Genomic DNA, 23,033 nt, shown 5'->3' with positions numbered 1-23,033 from the left:
ACACAGCTGGGTGGGGTGGGGGGGGGGGGCACACGGGTGTTTGTTAAATTATTTTATGCCTTTTCATATGTCTATACTATTTCATAATGAATTTTTAAAAGAAAGAGATGCTTGGGGGCCAGGACAAAGGAGGTGACTCTGGAAAAGATGGAAGGAAGGGGCCGAGGAAAGCCAGAGCAACTGGAGGGTGGGTGGGAGGAGGGGCAGGGTTCCAGAAAGGGGCACAAAGAAGATGCATCGAAAACCCAAAGTTGTGAATCACCGGGGCTCCATCACGGGCTTGTCAGGGCATGGACGGGGATGGATCCGAGGTAACAGTATCGTGGGAACGGCCAACAGAGGAGATTTGGTCCAGTTTATTAGGATGCAGAACAATCCCCTCAGTGGCCTGCCAGTCCCCTGGATTTTTATTTTGTGAATGTGCTTCCAGGCACCAAAGCATGGCTATTGGGAGAGGGTGGGGATTTCCTTTATCGTCTTTGTTTAAAAAGAAAAAAATCATTGAAAAAGAGGTGACTGTCCTTTTGAGCATGCCCGGTGTTGAGCATCTGAATCTCTGAGGAGCAGAGATCGTGCACCCTGGGGAGAAGGGGGCCCCTTGGAGAGGGAGTGGTCTGCTTCGTGAAAACGATGTACTTCAACAACAAAGCCTCTAGGGGATGGAGGTGAGACCCGAGGTGTTAGGCTGTTCAGATCCCCTGGTGTAAGGGAGCTGAGTTCACCTGCACAGGTGCACAGCCTGTCCTGCTCTGGGCATGTCCGCATCTGCACCCACCCCGAGGCATGGGCAGCCTCCCCCGGCCTCTCCCCTGCGCTGGATGTCAGCTGCCCTACAAGGAACACACCCACTTATTTACCTGCCCCCAAGGCCAGTTGGACCACAGGGCTGTGATTTAGACTTTGCTATTGGACGGAGGCTGAGAGGCGATGAGAGCGAGGCTGATGGCCCCTCTGGCCCATGCTTTCGTGAAGGCAGAGTGTTTCTGATCACAGGATCCTTTTCCTACTAACGGGCATCTTTCTGCGGGAAGACTCTAGCCTAGTGACTCTGTGGATATTAATACTATTTATATGAAAGCTGTAGTAGTAGGCCAAAAACTGGCCCCTGGTTCCAGATTTTATACCAAGTGCCTGTGGCCACCCTGCTGGTGGTTGATGTGGTGGGGTATGGACGATCCTGTCCCTTTAGGCAGGCTTAGATCTGCCCTCTTCATCTGGCACAGGTACAGCCTCCACTATGACCATTGACCTCATGGGGCCGCTCTCCAGCTCACCAGGACTGTGTGTGTAGTGTGGTCCCAAAATGTGTCTGGGGAGAACTACCTGACATGTGATGCAGGGAGATGCAGGTGATTTTGTCACATGTGCCTCTAGGGCTTCTTTGATGGCTCTTCCTGACCCATCCACTCAGTAGAGACTCTTGGAAGATCCCTATGCCTGCCATGTGGAGGTCCTGCTAGCTGTGGACAGGGGCTTCCAGTTATCGTGCGTGGCTGGAGCGGGGTAGAGGAGCTCTTCCAATGGGAGTAGGAGCTGAGAGCCATTAACAAGAGCAAGTAGAACATACTAGAAGCTCCTGGCGCTGGAGAGGGGCCTCGGAACCCCAAAGTAAGCAGTGCCAGGAACTGGCTGCCCAGGGAGGGTTGGTGAGTGTGTGCCCGAAGCTGCAGCCAAGAGCCCGTGATGCAGTGGTGTGTGAAGCAGGATGCAGTCTGGTCCATGTACCAGAAATCCCAGCCAGAGCCTCCCAAAGATCAAGGAGAGACTGCCAGTTAAACATGGTGACTTGGCCACATTTATCTCTGCCCCCTTTCTAATCATCCCCCCTACCCATGGCCTTGGGCAAAATGGCAAAGCCCAACTCCACAGGACAGGGGAGCACAGGGAAGAGAAGTAAGACCATGGAGGCTGGACAATCAGTAGATGGATGTTGTAGCAGAGACGATGTCTGGAACCCAAGTGAGGGTAGTGAGAAGAAAGCTCTAGAAGCATCCATCTTGGTCTTGCCTCAAACTCTCAAATAGACCAGAAGCAGGAATTTTAGATACTTCCAAAGATGAGGCGAGGCATGGGTTTGAAAACATGACTTGCTTGAAAGTCTGCATCAAGAATTTTTATCAGACCCCAGATCCCCTCCCACAACGTCTCCTCCTTGGTTTAGGGGTGGGTTCCCAAAGGACATGATCCAGGGAAGTTCTGGACTCTAAGACACCTGAGAGCAAGTTTGAGCACTTTACTCAAAATGAGAGAATTTATGATATGACTGCATCCTGGAGACGTGGGACTTCCAGCTGTTTTGCAGCCCAGTGTCCGTTCCCCGGGCAGGATGATCACAAGCTGCCCTTGCAGGCAGACTGACCCACCAGGTATAAAGGCCTCCTCATTCATTGGATGAGTGTGTGTGTGTGTGTGTGTGTGTGTGTCTGTGAATACACATGTGAATTCGTACATGTGCATAGGTGTGTAAGGAATATATATGTACGTTTGTGTGTTCATGTTTATATGTGTGTATATGTACATACATGTGTGTATGCATACGGTCCCCCAAAGAAATGACCAGAACTCTATCCAGTCCCCCAAAGAGAAATCACCAACTTATGAGTGTCTCACTCTTAAGAATTAATATGGTCAAGGATCACCTGGCATTTGTTAAAGGAAAACTTGTAACAGAGAAGAAGAAAGAAAAAAGGGGGGACAAAAAGAAACCAAGTTCACAGGAAAAAAAAACAAGAGCTCGAGTTAGTAGAGTCAAACCTGAGCAGAAGAAAACTTCCATAAAAGTGTAATTAATGTCCTCAGAGAAGTAAGAGGAGATAGTGCATCCATAAAATAAGCCCAGGGGGTTGTAAAAAGGGAATATTAAAAGAATAAGGAATAACTCTGAGAAATTAAACATATCATAGCAGAAATTAAAAGTTCATTAGGAGATTTGAAAGGTAGGGCTGAGGGACTTTCTCAGTAGGGAACGAGGACAACACCGTAGAAACTAGGAGAGGAAAAAAAAAAAAAAAAGAATATGAGAGGCTCGATCCAGGAGGGCTGCCAGGAGGGGGTTCCAGAAACAGGGAGCAAAGACGCCGTAGGCTCAGACGCCTTCCTGAGCAAGTTATCAGGAAGTTATTAGGACAGGCATGGTCTTGGGTGATGTCCCTCCTTCTCAGAAAACTACACGGGGAAGATCTGCACCATGGACACACAGGAGCATTAGACCCAGACACGAATGGTGTATGTGGGAGACAAGAGAATGGACGCTGGAAAATGTCCACAGCCGCATCTCCAGGGCTTGTGAAAATGCGAAGCGATGGGCAGGAGGGTATTTGGGATGCAGATAGCATGAGGGTGGTCACCAGGGGGCTGGGGGGGGGGCAAGGACAAGGCCGGAGTGCCAGTGACAGTAGTGCTGTGTGGGGAGGGCCCTCCCAGGTTGCTGGCTTTGAGGGTGGAGGCAAGGCCACGAGCTAAGGGACGTGGGCATCCTCGGGAAGCCAGAAAAGACCAGGAGATGGATCCTTGGGGGGAGCGCAGCCCTGCCAAGCCCTTGATTTAACCCGGTGAGGCCCATTTCAGACTTTGGAACTCCAGAACGGGAAGGTCACAAATTCTGTTGTGTCCGGCCACTTTGTTGATGGCGATAGAAGTCCATGTGGTACAGGAGCCGGACACAGAGGGACTTAATTAAGAATTTCCAGGTGACGATGGGCAGAAGGCTCAGCTCTGGGCTGGAGGGGGGAACCCCAAGTGGGGTGTTAGGCGCACAGGAAACCATTTTTAACACTGGGGTTGGTAAGTTATGCAAGAGAAGAGCTATTACCAGGTAGCCCCTCCATGCGCACTGTCTGCACAGTCAGGGACACTGGAGGCACTGGCGACTGATTGACCCAAGGTGGTGGCATCACTCTGTTGGGAAATGCAGAGACCAGAAACAGGCATTTAGTAGAGGTGGCCCAAGAGCGACAAAGCCTCAGATTCCGTTACAGAGCACTAACTGGTGACGGCCCCAAGCGGGAAATCCAGCAATAGTGGCATGTGGCGTGTGCCATGAAGTAAAGTGTGTCCCCCACCCCTCAGTTCATAAGTTGAAGCCCTAACCACGCTCCCGGCCCCAAGTGAGGCTGTATTGGAGGTAAAGAAGTAATGAAGGTTAAGTGAGGTCACTCGGATGGAGCCCGGGTCCCTTAGGATCAGTGACCTTGTAAGAGGAGATGGCAGAGAGCTCATGCCCCCGTTACTGAGTGAGAAGGCTGTTGGCTGCCTGCAAGCTGGGAAGCAGGGCCACTCACACCATGAACCGAACTGCTCGGCCCTCTGATCTTGGACGTCCAGCCTCCAGGGCCACAGGAACGAAACCTCCATGGTTTAAGCCCGATCTGCAGCATTCTGGTATGGCAGCCCCAGCTGGTGAACGCGGAACGCGGCGTGTCACTTAGGAGCACGGCAGTGCAGAGCACAAGAGAGCTGAAGCAGTTGGGAGTGGCGTCCCTGGGAACCGGGACTCGGTATGGGGAGGCCTGGGAACGGGACCGCTGGTTTTCATGGTTGGCCCTTTATTACTTCTTTTTTTTTTTTTCAAGCCATGCATAGGCATTAGTTTGATTTTTAAAATCGACGAATTAAAAAACACTAAAGGGGAATGTAAATGAGAAGTCCAGAAGCAGGGTGATCTTCGGAAGTCATTTCTTCAAGCCTGCAGTTCCATTTTCCTTGTAGCTCAGCATTGCCCTCGGGCTCATGGTGACGAGATGGCCACAGCAGCGTCAGACCCTACACGCACCCTCCACATCTCTAAAGATGGAGCTTTCTCCCCAAGACGTCCCCAGCGAACATCTACTTGCATCTTGCATCATAGAATGTGTCCAGTCACCATGACCAAGCTGCTGAGCTAAGCTAGTTGACTTAAGCCAACCACAGCTGCCCTTGAAGCACACTGTCAATGGGGGAAGCAGGGAGTAATTTGAGGGGGGAATTGGAATTCTCTTGCCAAGGGGAAGGGGCAAAGAATGGCGAATGACTCCAAATAGGAAATGTCCACTCTCCTCTGGAGAGTACTCCCTCTCCTGTGACTTGTAGATGCTACTGATACTTGAGGTTGGCTGGTTGGTGGGTTGGTTGGTTGGTTGGATGGCATTTAAGTTGAATGTGAACTTTTGCTCTCTATGGGATCCCTGATATAGGGAAGGCTGGATACAGGGAAAAAGACTTTGATGAGGAAGGTTAAAAAGGGGGTGGCATCCCATGCCATGTCAGGGATTTGAGAACATGGAGAATAAAAGGCCGAGGTGGGGCCGTGGACCCCACCTTCTCGGCGGGGGGGTGTGCACTACTGTGACTCAGCTGGTCAGGGTCTGAAATCTCAGCCTCAGGAAGATTGGGTGAGTGGGGGATGACTCCTAGACGTTCCCGAGACTCCTGGCCTCTCTCCCCAGCCAGCCTGCCACACGTACCAGAGATGACATCATTAGAAACTCACATTGGTGTGAGGAATTCCCATGGCCTCTGGGAGGGCAGTGCATTTAGCTATTTATTACCTGTCGCTAAAGCTGTCCAGCTAGTCTGGAGATCCTTCATGGACTGCTGCAGCCAGAGGAAGCCAGAGGAAGCCCTGCTGGGGGCAGGGAAAGGGGGGGGGAAGCAGCCGGAACAGAGTTGGGGTGAGGGCCCGGGGGAGGGCGGTGGGGGGCAGGATGGCCGAGGGTACTTAGTCCCTGGAGGATGAGCCTCCACCTGGGGCTCCTGATAAAGGTTGCTGGCCCAGTGTTTCCATTCTCCCTGACAGACGCCTGCAGCGGGGGGACACTTGGGTAGGGCAGGAAGACGGCTGTCCCAAGTGTCCATCGTGTCTGTGCCTGCAGCTGAGTGGAACACTTTCCTAGAGGCAGCTGGCTTGGTTCCCAAACCTGTTTATGCCCATGTAACTTGCTATTGTAATTATGCCATTTAATTAAGTATTATACAAACCAGTCAAATAGCCATAGCAAAAAAAAAGAAAAAGAAAAAAAGAAAAGAAAAAGAAAGAGAAAGAAAGAAAGAAAGAAAGAAAGAAAGAAAGAAAGAAAGAAAGAAAGAAAGAAAGAAAGAAAGAAAGAAAAGCTTTGGGAAGATTGGCCGTGTTGCCAGAATGTGGTTGGGTGTTAGGGGTGGGTGAAGTCGCTCCAAGAGGTTGGGGAGATATCCCTGAAATCAAGGGAAACTTCGGCACCCGGGCCATTTTGCCAGCGTATTTCATTTCTCGTTTGGCTTTGGGGACACTGCATTTGGAAACTGTAGGCAAGACTGGAGGGGCGTGACCTCGGCGGGAAAGACGTAGGAGGGAGAAGCGAGGTTCAAGAACGGGCCTTGGCCTTGCACCCACGGTTTGGTGAAGGAAGGTCTGGAGGTCTATGTGGTTAGCTGACCAGTTGGCTCAGGTGCTGGGGCCGCCACTGGGGCTTGGCCGCAGGCTTGGGCTCCTGCAGACTTGCTCCCGCCCCCACCCATCACAGGTGTGCAGGCCCAGGTTACAGGTGGGGCCAAAAGTGCGGAGCTGGCAGGTTGGGTGTAGCCAGGGAAGAGGTCGAGGATGGCTTCAGCCCAGGCCAGTCCCTCTGCCCCCCATGCCCCTGGCAGCCCCAGTGTCTACCTGGGTGCCTGAGCGAGAAGCTTCGGTCCAGCCTCTTTCTGCCACCCCCGCCCACACCCCCACTATTGTCACAGCGGGATGGGGTGATTCCATAGCTGCTGGAGACGCAGGCCTGGAAGACACTGGTGTCAGAAGGTCTTTATCTGTCCTCATGGCTGCATCTGCTGCTGCTCTTCAGACGCACCATGTGCTCCAGCTGGACCTGCTAGCTCGGTGGCCTGATTAAGCGGCACCAATCTCTGTCTCTGTGTCTTTGCCAGGCTTTCTGTGTTTTAGGCTGCCTTTTGCCCCTATGGTCGATGTCCTCCCCATCCTTCAAGCCTCTGCTTACTACCATAGTGTCGCCTCCAGGAAGCCTTCCCTAATTACCCCCTGAACTTTCGGAGCACACCATCCTCCTGCACTGTCTTTTTTTTTTTTTTAAGGATTTATTCATTTATTTGAGAGACAATGTGCGGTGGGGAGGGGCAGAGGGAGAGGAAGGGAGAGAATCTCAAGCAAAGAATCTCTGCTGAGCACAGAGCCCGACATGGGGCTTGATCCTACAACCCTGAGATCAGGACCTTAGCTGAAACCAAGGGTCAGACGCTCAACTGACAGCGCCACTCAGGTGTCCTGCTATACTTAGTCTTGACTTGCCTTGTCATCTTTCTAAGATGGGAGGGATTTTAGATGGTAAGTGGAGGTTCTCGCCCAGGTTCATTGACCAAACCACACCTGCCCCCAGCTATGAAAATTGAGTTCTTCTTGGGCCCCATCTGGATTTTTTTTTTCGGTCAGGCATTCTTACCCGATGGTCACCACCCTGCAGGATTGCAAAAATGTCACCAGGAACAGTCCTGCAATGGCCATGGAGATTCAGGAGTATTTGCCCTGAAGATGCCTTATAAGCTGGCAGGAGAGAATCAAGGAACCCCTGAAGGGCTACAGTAGGAACCCCCTCCAGAGCCCTGGGTGCCCAGCACTACGGGGCAAATTGCAGGAGTTCAGTTCAACTCGGTTCTTTCCAGCAACTTTAAATCAGAGACTCTCTGTCATCATCAAGGTCCTGGGACAGTGGTGCCCATGCTCCTGGGGAGCTGCTGGGGAGCTGCTCCTGCCAGAGGAACTACTCTGTCTTTGACATTTTATCGCATTTCATTTGTCTTTGTGCATGTGCTCACTCTCTCTCTCTATCTCTCTCTCTCTCTCCCTCTCACATACACACACATACACACACATATACACACACATACACACACATACACACACATACACACACAGTGCTGAAAGAAATGAAGCATCTGGGCTGACTTCCTGTCGGAGGTGGTATCCACAAGGATCTGAGTGGGGAGCCTTGAGGGTTGGCAGGGTCAGACAAGAGCGCTCACACTTCATGCGGATAAGTGTCATGTTTCCTCTGGGCCCCTCTCAGGATCCTTTCTGATGCCTCCACCTAAGAGGGGAAGCTGGCTGGTGGAGGCAGACCTTTCTTCCCTAAGTGATACCGCAGAAGTTCCAGAGAAGAGCTCCAACTAGGTTTCTCTGAGCCCCAGAGGCTGGCTGACCTGCTGGTTGATCTGCTGGGTGGCCTGCTGGGTTACTTGGGCCACCTACTGTCCTTACATCACTGACTGCCCCCTCCCACTCTCAGAAGTGTCCCTGTTGGGACAATAAAATGCGTGACTTCCCTTCCTGATGTTCTGTGTTGGGTGGCAGTGGCCTAGGATAAGGGGCCAGAGCTGGAGGAGAGAGTTTCAGAGGCAGCCTTCTCCCAGGGTGTCCCTTCGGCTGTAAGGGCCCCTGGTCCTCTTCCCAAACACCCCCCACACCACCTGTGCTACATGGGTATCAGTCATTATTGCATGTCGTTTATGTATAAGTCATCCACGTGACTGACACACAGTAGCCGATGCAGTTCAGAAGGAAAAAGTGATGCAAGTCTCTTTTCTGGGGGGGATGGGGGGTGGGGGTGGGGATGTACCTTTCCACCTGAGAGGGGACTGGAAATGCCTTTTCTCTGAGAGAAAGGAAAGCCGGCCTTAAGTAATCCATTGCAGTGGACACCGGATGGACATAGAACTTTCTGGAAAACAGAGCTAGCTAGAGGAAGGAGAGGGGGTTACAGGACACAGGGCACCGGGTCAGGGCCAGGGGCAAGACCCAAGAGGCAGGACGAGCTGTCGAGGGGAGGCCTGCCTCCCTGCTTGCCATCTGGAGCTCTGAGTGCCCCCGTTATGTGTCTCCCATCATTCCTCACTGGGGCGGCCCCAGCTTTGCTCCCACTGCCCCGATGCTCACCCACTGCCAGCTTCGGTCCCCCCAGCCCCACTTGGCAGCAGACCAGGTGGACAAGGGCGGGAGGGCTGGTCCCCCGTTGGGTGATTTGCACCCATGTGTGTCCCTTGAGTGCCATTGGCCCGTGGCGTGGCTGCAGGGAGCCCCACCCCCACCCCCCGTTGAACCCATGACAACCACCCGGCTTGTCTCACTCCTGCAGGGGAGCAGCTCGGCCTCCAGGCCCAGCCTGTAGGAAGGCCTCACACACGTGCTTTCTTTTCCTCGTGGGAGGGGAACCCTCTTCTGTTTCCAAATACCAACTGTCATTTGCTCTTACAAAGCTGAATCTTTTTTGCCTGCCCACATTGTGACTGAGCATCTCTTCTGCTCTGCCAGCCAGAGGGCCATGGGAAGGACCCCCTCGGCAGGCACGCTCCCCCTTCCTACCCTGGCAGCTGGGCAGGGGGCAGCTGGGGGCCAGGGGGCCGCTGGGGGCCAGGGGGCCGTAGGGGGCTGCCCTCTCTTTCAGCTGCTCCAGGCCCTTCCCCGCTGGCCGACCTTGGTCAGATCTGCCCGCCCCAGGGACACTTCCCTGAGGCCAGAAAAAATAAAATGTGTGTGACTGAGTAGCCAGGCTGGGCCGGGCAGCCTGACTAGGGAGATGGGCCCTTCGATCCTTGGACAGGCTCTCCTCCCCTCCCCTGCCTCCCTGGGCCGGACCCCACTGTTGGCTTTGGCTCTCGGCTCAGCCTTCCCTCCTTTGTGGAGTTATTTTAAAAAGGCTAAGGTCACAGAAATTCAGACTTCTAAGGGGCCATCCCCCCAACACAGTGACTGAAGGAAGATTCAGTAGCCTTAGAAGATGCTTTTCCCAGCAACACACACACACTGCCCTCCTTTCTCAGAATCAGACCAGCCCAAACCGCTTGCTGTCCAGCTGTGTGTGTGAGGGGGGTCTGGACCTCAGTGCTCCCGAAGCACCCCTACGTTGGGCCCCCCGGGGCTGAGGGCTTCACTGTGCTTTGACCTGCCTGCTGCCACTCCAGGCTGCTCAGAGGTGACTCCATGCACTTGCCACCCCATCTCAGGCCACTTCCAGGTAGAGCAGGGGCTCGTGCATCCTGCTAGATGGGGGCTTGGGGCCCAGCAGGCCGGCAAGTGCCAGTCATGCCGGGGGGGGGGGGGGGGGGAGGCCTCTCAGAGCTCTACCGTCTAGACGTGGCCAGGGGCCCCGTGACTGAACGCAGTGTCTCCCCTGGGGTGTGTTACATGGGCCTGAACTCTGCTGTTTACTGTTCAGCTGCTCCTTTGCTGGGGGTTTAAGGAGGCTTATAGTCACACTCTTTCCCCAGAGGGGGAAAGCAAGAGGCATTCAGATGGTTACTATTTAATTCGGCGAATGTTTATGGAGCCTCTATGATATTGGTGTTGGAGGTCGGGGATGCAGGAGAAGCCCAGGAGTCTGGCTGTCGGGGAGGCTGGAGGAAGGTTGGAAGGGTGGAAGACACACAAGGCTGTGTGTTCCAGAAGGATCAATGAAGGCGGAGTCACTGCCCAGTAGCCAGAGGTGTCCAGGTTGCAGGGGGTCTTGCTCCTGTTGGCCTCCCCACTCAGCCTCCCCACATCGCCTCTGACATCTCAGCTGGACACCGGATGCAGTTGTGCTTCACCCTGGGAGGACTGGTGTGGATGGGCTGGGACACCACTGGATGCCCAGTGGGGCTTTGTGGTGCCCTGTATACCCAAGGGCTCTGAGTATTTTGTGTTTTGGTGAGGTTGATCCTAAAAAAAAAAATTAATAGACTTGATCATTTTTTTAGAGGTGTTTTAGGTTTTTAGGAAAATTAAGCAGAAAACAGAAAGTTCCCATTTGCCCCCTAACCTCGCCCTCCTCCCCAGCCTCCCATTAGTAACCTGTCCCAATCGTGTGTATACATTTGTTGCAGCTGGTGAGCCGATATTGCCACGTCATTATTGACTAAAGTGCATAGTTTATAGGAGAATTTACCCCTCCTCGTACAGTTTTATGAATTTCGAGAATGTACAGTGGCATGTATCTACTGCTGTGGTGTCGTGCAGGATAGCGTCACTGCCTAAAAATCCCCTGGGGTCCACCTACTTGTTCATCTTCTCTTCCCCTGGTGACCACCGGTCTTACTGTCTCCAGACACTGTAGCGCCGGCAATGTGTGGTGTGTCAGCCTCTCGCGATTGGCTCCATCTTCATGGAGCTGACGTGCCAGGGGAACTCTGGTCCCCGAGCTCACCTGAGAACACACAGGTGCCAGGCCCTGTGCCTCTCGTGTTCCCTCCATGTTCTCACTTAATTCTCACTTCACCCTCGTGAAGTAGGAAACAGGCACCCTCATCCTGGCCTGTGTTGCTGGGGAAAATCGGAGGCAGAGAGAGGTTAAGTCGCTTGCAAAAGGTGGCACCACAGGTTCAGCCTTGCCCCAAACCATGACATGTGGTAGCCTCCTGAGAGCCGCAGGGCCGGGCAACAGGGACTGTGATCTTTCTGTCCCCAGTGGTACCTCCTGTGTGGCCTCTGCCCCTCCCTGGGAGGCTCACAACCCAAGGCTAGGAGGCAGAGCTGATGACTCAAGTGTCATCGAGGGGGCGGAGAAGGCAATGTGCCTGTGCTAGCCACCGTGCAGGCCACGCATGCTCACCCAGGGGCTGCCGTGGGGGCTCACGGTGAGCAGGACCCCGCCGGAGCCTACATTCGCACCTTTGAGGGTGCGTGTCTGCAGGCCCCAGCCTGGGAGTCTAGGCACCTGGGTCCTGGTTCTGATTTTATCTTTGGCATGACTTGCTTGGGGTAAATCATCTCCCTAGCTGTGCATTAAGGGATTGATAGGGCTCCTCCAAGCATGGACGTTCTGCTTTTTCAAAAAGCCAATAAAGACCCTCAGGAGAACAACATCAGTTTGTGTTGTGTGCTGACTGTAAGTGCTGTGGCAGCTCCTAGAAAACAAAGATTAGTGCAGACAAAATATAATAATAATTTGCACTGGTTCTCAAGGCAGCATCTCCGCAGCCCTTCTGATGGAGGAAGGGCGCTTCTCCATGAGCAGAGGGGCCATGGGAGGTCAAGGCCATGTCTGCAGTCAACTCTGGCCTATACCTGGGCTGGGGTTTGCCCCTCTGGGGTATCCAGGGCCACCGTGGCCTGACATCCCAGGCTTTGGTTCATTTGGGGCATAAACTGCACAGCCCCCAAACCATGCTGTCTGCTGGCCGATCCCTTCGGGGTGACGTCGTGCAGGCCGAATTTCACACTAGACTCACAGGCCGTGCAGAAATGATTGGGAAGGGCCTCCGCGTCCAAGGGCTCGGTTTGAGTGGTGCCTCTGAGAAGGTTACGCAGCTTCTCTCTGCCTCCAACTTCCCAGCTCCCAACCATCCTGGAGGGAGTCTGCGGGCAGGAGATGCCTTTTCACAGTCTGCATCCCCCCGGGGGCAGCAAAGAGCCCCGGGGATACAGCAGGTGCTCAGTAGATGCATCGAGGCTATCCTGCCTGCCCAACGAGCAAGTGGGAAAATACTCTTTCAATAAGAACGCATCACCCAAATATTAGTTAATATTAACTAATCCTGATGTTGATGTTTGTATTAGGATTGGACTGTGAGTTCCACAGCCCTGATTCATACCCAGTCTCCTTGCTGCTGCTCAGGCCGCCAGGGGTCTGGAGGTGGGAGCTGGGTGATGTGCGCATCCCGCCTTCCGGTGGGCAGAAGGGAGGTGAGGCGGCAGGGGGCAGGCCCGTGGGCCTGTGCAGTCTGGTCGGGGGCCCACCGTCTGTCCCCGTGACAGCAGGCTGGAGGCAGAGCCCGCCACTCCGTGAATGCTGCTTGCCCCGGCGCCTCGGGAGAACCAGCGGCATCTGCCTGCGGGGGCCTGGCTCCTGACAGACCGCACCAGCCAGTCCTGGAGCCAGGGGCCGGGCGGACAGAGCCCAGATGCTACCCCTTGGCCCATTCCCAGCCATTCCTGGAGATTCGAGAAAACAAGTCATTAGTCCGGAGCGTCCCTTAATGATCTAATGAGCGAGAACCAGGTAGCTGGGTTGTCGGGGTTTTGAGAGAGCCTCCAGGTCAGGATCCGGGAAGCCACCTGAGATCATTAGAAGGCTCCTGTCCTGGCTGCGGAGCACTACCTGGAGGGGCAGGGGAGTCCCACACCTGGGAGGATGGGAGGGCTGGAGAGGGGACTTAACCGTTAGCTTGGAAACTTGCTAACATCACATGCTTACCTCATATCATAATTTTTTTTTTTAATTTTAAGTTGGAAGGAGCTTAGCGATCACTCCTCTTACAGGTGCTGAGATGCAGGCTCTGAGAAAGGCAGAGGCTTGTCCAGAGCTCTCATTCATGGGCCTCCTCTTGCCTCAGGAGCCTGGATTTCCCCCCCCCCCCTTTTTTTTAGCTCATAACACTGTTTTTTGAGCTTTTCAAGCACATTCCAAGAAAAAAACAACAAAAAAACAAATTCAGGACACTGAAAAAAACCAATCCACACTATTCACTTTCACTTGGAGAAGCTGTTTGCTCTAATGACCTTTCCAAATTAATGCAATCTGTAAATCTCCGTCGTTTATCGTGCACTGCCAGTTCCACCTCTAACTGACCTGAGGCATCTGTCGCTCCAGGGCTCAGCGACCCACCGGTGTGCTTCCCTCCACCGAGGTCAGGTTCCCTGGGGAGGGGAGCGGGCAGCGCTTCCTCCCAGAGCCAGGAAGGAATGGCCCCTTGGATGCTCAGCCCTGAGCTGCAGTCTTGGTGACAATCCCCGCAAGACTTCGGGACATGAACTCAAGTCCCTGCACCACGTTTGGCTGGGGTCTGCAGCATTCAGAGGAGGCGGAGGGCGTGATGACAGGGGAGGGGCGGGGCAGGGGGCCGGCTCAGAGGCAGCACAGGGCAGAGGGAAGAGTGTCGCGGGGCAGAGGCTCCTGGAGCAGGAAGCAGGCAGAGGACGTGAGGGGCGGGGCTGGTGGGCAGGCAAGGCCACGTTCTGGGGGGCGGGCAGTGTTGCCTGGACTTGAGGATGCGGGAGCAAGAAAACCCTGCTGGTGGTGCTCAGCTATCTCCATTGGACCCTGCGCCATGCCAGCTCCCATGCGGACGAGCCTTGGTTCCCTGCCCGGAGTCACCCTGTCCAGGGCTTCCCTGCCAGGAGACACCTTGTCCGGGGGTTCCCTGCCCAGAGTCACCCTGTCCAGGGGTTCCTGCCCAGAGTGACCCTGTCCAGGGGTTCTCCTGGGCCCGGTGGTGGCCTCCCTGCTGAGCTTATGAATGACGAAGGCCGTGTTGACCTCCAAGGTGAAGATGGACAAAAGTCTTGTAGACTGCATGTGTTGGACTGACTACTGGAGTGTGTGTGTTGGGGGTGGGGGGTGTTTCTAAAAATCGTAGTGAAATCTAGATCACAAAGGCGACCATGCCGACTGTTCTCAGGTGTACGGTATACGGCTGTTACGTATATTCACACTGCTGTGTGACCAAATGCTGCCTCCCCATGTCCCCTCCCCACAGTCCTTGGTGATCCCTACTCTATGATGATGTCAGAGTAAGTGGAGTCACATGATGCTTGTCTTTTTGGTGCCTGGCTTATGTCACTTGGCGTGACACTCTCAAGGTTTATCCGTGTCATAGCACATGCCAGATTTTCTTCCTTTTCACGGCTGCATGATATGCCGCCACACGCGGAGACCACATTTTGCTTATCCGTTTGTCTGTCAGCTGACACCCGGGGTGCTTGCACGTCCTTTGGTGAGTCACACTCCCGTGAACGTGGCTGCGCGAGGGTCTAAGTCCCTCATGGGAGTGTGTGGAGCTTTTTAAAAAGGAGCTTCGGGTTTTCAAATGATTGGGGCCGATCTCCGGGCCATCGCGGCCGTGGCGCCACAGAGAGCGGCTCAGCCTGCCAGGTCCCCTGTGCTGAGACTCTGTGCCTGGAGCGCGGCTCTCCGTCCCTGTCTGCCAGGGACCCACACAGAAGTCTGGCCTGTGCGCATGCGGCCATCCCCACACCGCGTGTCAGCGGCTTCAGGCCCCTCTGCCTTCGTGTCTCATCCTGAAATCCATCAGTCGTGTCGAATTTGCCCCTCACTGAGGTGGCAAGTGCTTTGTGCTCTTGCTTGGTAGGTCCTCTCCCGCGCCTCCTAAGATGTATTTAGCCAAGACTGTAGAAGCCAAGGGACATCACTCATGCCCTGTCCTCCCTTCTTGTCCTCTCCCCTCCCCTCCAGCACCCTCCCCAAACCCGCATGTATCTGCAGAAGAGCTAAAGGGCATCCTGTCTTGAAGCATCACTACCTCTGGGCATTAATTGCCTCTACAGATCCCAAACTCACTTAAAGTGCATTAAAGTGGTGACACACTCAGGCAGAAAGGCAGGGGAATTCACAGTTCAGGTTGGCATTGTCATTAACTCAAGTCCTCCCTGTCAACTCACTCCCGCACCGAACGTCCCGCCTGGCCTTACAGTCAACCTCCACGATGCATTTTCTGGCCTTTGTTGGTGTGTGTCAGCTCTTGAACATTATTTAAATGTATTTTGGAGCCCGTGCATGCAATTACCATTGTGTTATTATTCAGAGCCAGATTGTTAAGATTCAAGCAGCTGTACAAGGAGATGCCCTGTGCTGTGAGGTCCAATTTAGGAGGGCCTTCCGAGCTGGCGCACGGGGTTGCTAGGCAACCCCATGCTACAGAAGAGGAGGCCTCACTCCGGAGTGGGAAGAAGCCCAGCGCCTTCAGGGAATTGGAGGCAGTGGTCAATCGGAGGCTGGCATGGCGCCACGGAGGGGGAGGGAGGCATGTGGGGCGCCAGGGGCGCCCACCCAGCCAGCACACTGTGTTCCTGGGAGGGGAGAGGGCCGTGGGGAGTAAGGAGGAGAGAGGGTGCAGGAGCCCGAGGTCGGCCAGCAAACTGCCAGAGGATACCAGAGCAGATGCTAATATGCTTCTCCATTCCTTTCTTCTCTTTGCAGGAAATGAGCAGGTTTGCAGGGAAACTGCTGGCCTGAAATTTAAGAGGAAGGCATCACTGCTGGTGAGTATGAATTTCGCTTGTTTAGGTCTGTGGTTTGACACTGTTCCTGGGAGTGGGCGGGTTTCCCTGTTTTGGGGAAAGGAGCATGACCTTGATGGCATCGGTTCTGTAAGGTGTGTCTGGCTGGGTGGGGCTGGTCTCAGGAATGTAAGGGCTCGTTGGCATGGAAGGTGGATGGTTGGAACCCAGGCTCTGCCCTCCAGCCACCAGTGCAGGAAAGAGAGTCACTCCCTTGGGGTCGGTTGGTTGGTGTTTTGGGGGGAAAGCGAGACTCTTGGGTGGGCGGGGTAAGCACGATGCGCGTTGTTTTGCCCTGGAGCCACAAACAACCAGTTTGTGCAATTCCGAGTTCACTGCTAGGTGGGCCCTACTTAGAACTGTGAATTCTCCTACAGGCCAGTTACCAGTGTGTTAAACGAAGAGCAGTCATACAACCCAATCCGTTCCTCCAGCTGAGATTGTTTCTAATCGCCAGGTGCCTGGAACTGGCTGGAGGCTCTGAGAGGCAACAAGAAAGACAGCAGCCTAGGCTCTATTTCAGAAGCACTTTCAATCCAGAGTAGGAGGAGAAGAGACCTGCAGGTGACATTATTAAAGATGTTTGTGACCAAGCACACGGTCCGCTCTGGTGCCCACACCACAGCCAGAAGTGCTGGGGACAGGAGTACTTAGGGCACACTTCCTGGGGACAGAGGGGCTTGAGCTGGAAGAGAGGCCAATGGAGGAGGGACGCCATCCGAGGGCGGAAGAAACAGGTGCCAGGCTGGGGATGCTCAAAGACCCGTGTGGAGGGTGTCACAGCCACAGGTCTGAAGGGGAGGGACAAGGATGCTGGTGACACTGGGCAGGACCAAGTGGTAAAGGGCTAGAAGTGGCTTCACGAATGGTTGATGTGTAAGGACTCAGGACAGAGCGAGGTATCCCTCATTTGGGTAAATAAAATTAAGTTTCTACCCGTCTGTCTGTGATTCGTGTGAAAGTGGCCACAGGGATTTTCCACCAAATCCGAGGTTGTGTGTGAGATCAATACAGACACTGGATGCATTACAGGGAATCCACACTGGGGAGCCTCCCTAGATCTCAGAGAGAGAGAGAGAGAGAACGAGAGGGATGGCCCTCTCCGGACAGCTGCAGCTAAGGGCCGCCAGAGGCCCGTGAGGTCAGCAAAGAGTCATCCCGAGCTCCAGGTGGACAGTCGCCAGGATGGTGCTCCCCATGTCCACTCACTTTTCTGCGGGGCTGCTTCTCGCATAGGGAGCTCTAGGTACGATGCCCAAGATGAGGGGCAGCTGAGATTTAGTTAGTTGATCAGGCTTAATTATCTGTTCCCAGCAAGCAGGGGATGCTGGCATGTTCTCAGTCTCAAGAGTCGAAGCCAGTATCTATGTGGCATTAGCAGCTCACAGCATGCTCGCCAGCATCCTCTCCTACGGGCTTTGCAGAGGCTCTGGAGGTACTTCCATTTTGCAGGTAAGGAAACTGAGGCCAGGAATAAGTATTTCTCTTGAGCCCGCTAGCTAATAGGTGATAGAGCTGACCCTCTGGTGCTGACCCTCTTGGTGCTGACCCTCTGCTACGCGTCACTGGGTCTCTGACTGTGGGACAGGCCTGCTGGGTCTGCCCCTGGCTCCTGCTCACTCGTCCCGGGGAAGAGGATCTGGGTGGGCCCTCAGGGGTCTGGTTGTGGGGGCTCTCTATTCTGACCAGTTAGCATCTTGCTTGTGCTGGCCTTCGTGGGGTGTACAGGGTCACCTGGCAATCTTGGCCAGGCAGGAAGGTGGTGATGGCTCTGCTCTCAGAGAAAAAAGCTCATGTGTGTGCATTTCTACCACCTCTGAAGGAAGGAGGCCTCCCTTTGGAGCCGATGTTTGGCCGATTCAGGTCGAATTCCCAGAAGCAGAGCTTGAGGCAGAGATTCAGGTGCTGTGATGCATCCAGGGAGCACTCTTGGGGAGTACTTGTCAGGGAGAGAGGAGGATGTGTCAGGACAAGTCTTTCCCTGGCTCCTTCCATGTGAATTGCAGTGCACGGATAATCTGGCTTGGCAACCAGGGGCAGGCCTCAAATAACCCTCATTCACCACCGGCTATTCCCACGATGGTGCTGCCGGTATAGCTTCCAAGGCATGCCCTTGACCAAGAGTGAGGGTCTGGAGAACATCACATGTGAAGGCAGCGGGGGAGGAGGTGTCCCAGCCAGAGAAGGGGATCTGGCCAGGGGGCAGCGTTGCATCTACTCCTCTGCCTGTGTACACCCCAGCTGTGAAGACAACCAGATGTGGTTTTTCACTGGACTTAGCAGTAATTTTTATCGTAGTAAGCTTGCATTTTAACAGCGTAGGTATTATGATAGAAATCAGTAGTACCAGAATCCGTCTTCACTGAAATAAGTATGTGCTTTTTTTTTTTAAACTGTCACTTTATTCTCAATAGGTCATACAGTCCCATGACTCTAAATGCAAACATACCAAAAGGTATACAGTGACAAGTCTCCTTCCCATGTCTGTCCCCAGGTGGCCTGGCTCCCCTCCTGGTGACACCCGACGTTACCAGAGCTTGGGGCTGCTTTCCGAGGACAGTCTATACACACTGACAGCGGGGGGGGGGGGGGGGGGGGTAGATGTCAAAGCTTTGGTGCGTCTAATGCAATATAGTGAGACAACCGCTGTCGGTGTCTTCCTTCCAAAGCAGATGAGCTCAAATGTGCCTTTTGTTTGGAGAGAAAGAGAGAGAGAGAGAGAGCAATCCACCCAGTCTGCTCTCAACAGAATGTTCCAAATGCATCCAAACCCGACACTTCCAAACTTTTTAAAGTCACTGTATATACAATCTATGTTGGAATTGCAAATTTTTACTACTTCCTCATTAAGGCAAATCACCGATAAAGAGTTCGAGATGCTGTATTACAGCCCTTGAAAGCCTCAAATATTTAAAATAATGTAAAATTTCACAGAATTCACCACCTAGTCCCAATTATTCCAGCCTCACTGTATTTATTGCCTAATGGCATTTGCATATTGTTCGATGACTCACTGCAATGGGGCTCGTTACTCCTGTGTGTTTAGATGCCCTTTAGTGCCAGCACCTTGTAGACTCTTTACCGTGTTTTCCTTTCATGGAGTGACTGCCAGGATTCAGAGGTGCTTTCCCAGCACAGGAGCTGGTCAGTGATGGAGGACCCTCTCCAGATCGGGGAGCTCCCTGTTATAGGAGGTGAAAGAATAGCCAGGACACGTGTCTACAAAGTCACACAGGAAGTGTACCCCCTGAGTGCCGGGGGGCAGGGGGCAGGTTGGCTACCCAGGTCCTGTCCTGGCTGAGTGTCCTATCTCTGGAGCTTCATTATCATTATTGCCTTGATAGGCCCTTTACCTTGTTTGAAATCCAGGCCATCGTGCTCATGCTCTGTGAGCTTATCTTCCCAATTTTGGTTTCCTGGGTGCTGCCTAGTGCCTATAAATGGCCAAATAGAGCTGACTTTGTAATCTCATAGGCCTGGCGTGTGTGTGTTTTTTCTTGCAAGCAAACTCCCCCCTTTCCCTTCTCTCCTTCATGTTCATACTCTCTCTGAGGTTGCCAGAAAAATCCTCTAACTTGTGCCTGACCTGTTTCAGCCCCGAGACTGATTTTGGTGGCACCCCCATGAGGCCAGGGGGTGAAAAAAAAGAAAAATCTAATTTCCGTCCAAGAAATGGAATCATTATCTTGATTGAAATAGTATCTTCCCTCAACCTGCAACCAGATAAAGCATCAAATTGGTGGGGTTTCCTTATCACTGCACAGTTTGCAGGACACAGAGTAATGGCCTGTCAGCTGCCTCCGGTGGGCAGGTTCTGAGAGGCAGAGCCCACAGCCCTGGGCCTGATCTGGATCATACAGTGTCTGGTGCAGCCTACAATAATTCCGTTAACGACAGCCCTTCTTTTAAAGCGAGCAGGCTGTGCCACGCCTGGAACAGCGCGAGAGACGCAACCACTGCTGTAACTGTGGGGGAGGTCTTTAATTAGACACCATTTAACCTATAGGGGCAATTGCCCGAGAGACTAAATGCTGTAGATGTTTATCTGTCCTGGAACCTGGTGCCCACGAGGCCTGCATTTTCCAGGACTGCAGTCAGAGTGTGGGGTATGGGGGTGAGAAGGAGGGCCGGGTCCTAGTTTTGGGTGGACAGCCAGAGGCCAGCAGACCAATGCCTTTGGGAAGGAAATTGAAAATGCAGTGGGCAGGGAGGCAGGAGGTCTGGGTTCCAGGGGCCACAGTCTGCTCGTTGTTCAGAGAGGGTGATGTGGGGGTGCCCGCAGGAGGAGGTGAGGCAGTGTTTGCACAAAGTCCAGAATACCAGCTGTACCCTCACCCCTCTCTTTCCCCCATGCCCTGAGAGGGGAGGCGCTGCTGTGTCCCAGGCCCTTTTGAGGGCTTACCCTGTGGCGGGCCTGTTCTAACCATTTTACATGCATCGATTCACTTAATCCTCACCGCAGTCCTATGCATTAGAAATTCCTATCATGGGTCTTTGGCCAGTGAGAAGGAAAAGAGAGGTTAAGTAACTTGCCCGAGGTCACCCAGCCAGGAAAGGGGTGGAGCTGGGATCTGAAGCCCAGCAGTCTGCCTGGAGCTCTTGCAAACTTAGAGTAGACTGCTTCGGGGCCACATGCTATAGTTCAGACACGTGGGGGCTTTCACCAGACCTTAAACGTCCATCCCGTGATAGGGAGAAGCATCTCTGTAATGTTCCAAAAGGCACAGAGGTGGTTCCTGAGTTGGGTGTGGGAGGTTGAATCCTGTTCTGGCCAAGGATCCTGGTCTTGGGCACCTGGGAGCTCTGACCCTCTCTTCACGTGGGATCCCGCCAAACGGTCCCCAGCGATCTGCGCACTGCAGGGCCCTGAGGCCCCAGGGGAGGCAGGGTTGGCCTGCCCCCTGTCTAGTTCATCCCCTGACTTCCTGCAGAGCCCTCCGGAGGCTCTTGGCACTGCCCTGTGGGCCAGGACTTCCCCAGAGAAGGAACCAACCCCCGCACCTGCCCCAGGCCTGCTTCATTCCCCTTGCCCCCCAGGCACTACGTAGGTGGAATGAAAGCCCCTGTCTTCAGAATCTTGTTTTCAAGAGGCCTGCCGGCCTGCCAGTGAGCGTACCTGATTACCATGGTAATCACCAGCCGAAGGCGTGATTGTGTAATACATTTCCATCAGAAATATGAACAGGTGTGCAGGGGAAATCAACAGTTATCAACAAGCCAGGTCTGGGGTGATTAATAGTGAATTTGGGATTGCTCAGAGAAACAAAAGAAAAGAAAGAAGAAATACCTTCATTTGTGGTCAAGGTCCTTCCTGCCCTGCCTCGTTCCCCCTGGGTCTGCTCACATTCCTCCTCGCCCTTCCTTCTCCTCCTTCCTTTCCAGGGCGTAACCGGCTGTCAAATACCACCTCCTCTAGGACGCCCTCCTTGGGCCACTCAGCCTCTGGGAAGTTTTGCCTCCTCTGACCAGTTGCAGCCCCCCACATTGGGCCCTGTGTAGTCTCCCTCCCTCCCAGCCAGCTGGAAACCCCCTCACCCCACCCCACCCCGTCGAGGGACATACCTGGTCTACTCTGCAGCTATGGCCACCAGGCATAGAAGCTGCTTAGCCAGCTCCTATCAGCTGGAGGCTCCTCAAGGCAGATGAACCCCTCACCCACACCGAGCTAAGAACCTCATTGCCTTCCTCGGGGTCCAATTAAAACGCCACTGTGACACGCCTGGGTGACTCTAGAGCTCAGGATGCCGAAAGCCAGATTTCGGTGTTCCTGAGGAGAAAACAAAATTTGCTGGCATCCTGGTATCCCTTCCAGGGACCAATGCAGCAGCGGCAATCCAGAAGGACAAATGCAGCACTTGTGACTCCTGTGCCTCCAGGTCACTGAGTCCTCACCTCCTCGACCCTCTTTCCAAACCAGTTGTTCTAGCTCTGGACATGGGAAACCGTGCTCCTGAGACCAGGAGGGGTCCTCCCGCTCCCACCTGCTGCAGGCCCCCCGGGGCTCCTTGGGAGCCAGTGTGAGGCTGAGGGGCTGTCCTGCGCGGGCCTCTTTGTCCCCGTGAGGGGGAGGCCGAGAAGCTTGAGGGAGGAAAGGCCTTCTTCACTCTCGAGGAGGACAATACATCAGAGAAGCCACCAGACCCACTCCAAGGATGTGAGAGGCATGAGCTAGTATTTTGATTTTTTTAATAGAATGAATAATAAAGAGCCCTGAGTGTGTCTTGGAACTAATTTTGAAGAACACGTGCTGCCACATGCTCCTCGAGTTGAATCGGATTCCTAAAGAGTGGATAACAAAAGGTTTAAACCGGGGGAAAAAAAGACATTCCTCCGCCAACTTTTCTCCCTTTTAATTCTCTTCTTTCGATGCTTCTCGGTTAACAGTAACTTTACGAAAAGATGAAATACAGTCAGAGCAGGAGGCGCTGAGCCTCGGGAGGACGCCTGAAGTGGCAGCTCCGGCTTTTGTTCTGCTGCATGAATGGCTCCAAGGTGGGTCCCCTCCCTGGGTGCAGTAAATCCAGGGCCTCGCGGGCAGACAAACGCAAACAACCGGGATGGACGGACAGACAAGGCACCACCTCCCTCCACAGGTGTCTGCCTCCACGTGGTGGGGCCAGGCAGGAAGCAGGTGGTTTGAAGAGAGTTGAGTCCAAAGGCCAGTGCAGGACAGGGAACCTATAGGACCTGGGGCAGTAGCCCAACCCTGGGGCCGAAGGGGCAGGGAGAGAAGGGATACTGGAAGCAGAGATGGTGAGGGTGCTGTGGAGGGGGCCACCCTGCCTGGGCTGTGCCCTGGGGCACCCCTGTAGTCAGGGAAACCAGGCATTCAACATCTGCCCTCCCTCCCTCTGTCCTCCGCCTGGGCCCCCTCGGGCTTCCAACAGAAAGGAGCACAGAGGGGAAATGACTTGTGCTGTGGTCCATAGGGGTCATGGACAGGGTGGAGAGGGGGTCTGAGGGGGCCAGTGGACACAGTGTGGCACAATGACTCTTCTCCAAATGACTGAACAGGGGCAGAGAGGGAGCCCAGCATCCTTCTCAGGACAGGCCTGGGTAAAGGCCAATTTTAGGGTCTCCA

General features: G+C 53.9%; 1 protein-coding gene across 1 annotated transcript in view; it reads left to right on the top strand.

The window, feature by feature from the left end:
- The window catches only part of LOC140595106 (uncharacterized), a 197,132-nt gene extending 174,953 nt beyond the window's left edge, over positions 1-22,179 (top strand). The window contains exons 4-6 of the mRNA XM_072733705.1: positions 15,873-15,934; positions 17,267-17,404; positions 21,335-22,179. Coding sequence (XP_072589806.1) covers positions 15,873-15,934; positions 17,267-17,404; positions 21,335-21,451 — 317 coding nt within the window. The 3' untranslated portion in view covers positions 21,452-22,179. The remainder of the gene's footprint in view (positions 1-15,872; positions 15,935-17,266; positions 17,405-21,334) is intronic.
- Positions 22,180-23,033: the final 854 nt, after the last annotated feature.

The sequence above is a fragment of the Vulpes vulpes genome, chromosome 13, assembly GCF_048418805.1.
Source record: "Vulpes vulpes isolate BD-2025 chromosome 13, VulVul3, whole genome shotgun sequence".
Classification (NCBI taxonomy): Eukaryota; Metazoa; Chordata; class Mammalia; order Carnivora; family Canidae; genus Vulpes; species Vulpes vulpes.
Note: the sequence above shows the minus strand (reverse complement) of the source record. Positions and strands in the feature narration are given on the sequence as shown.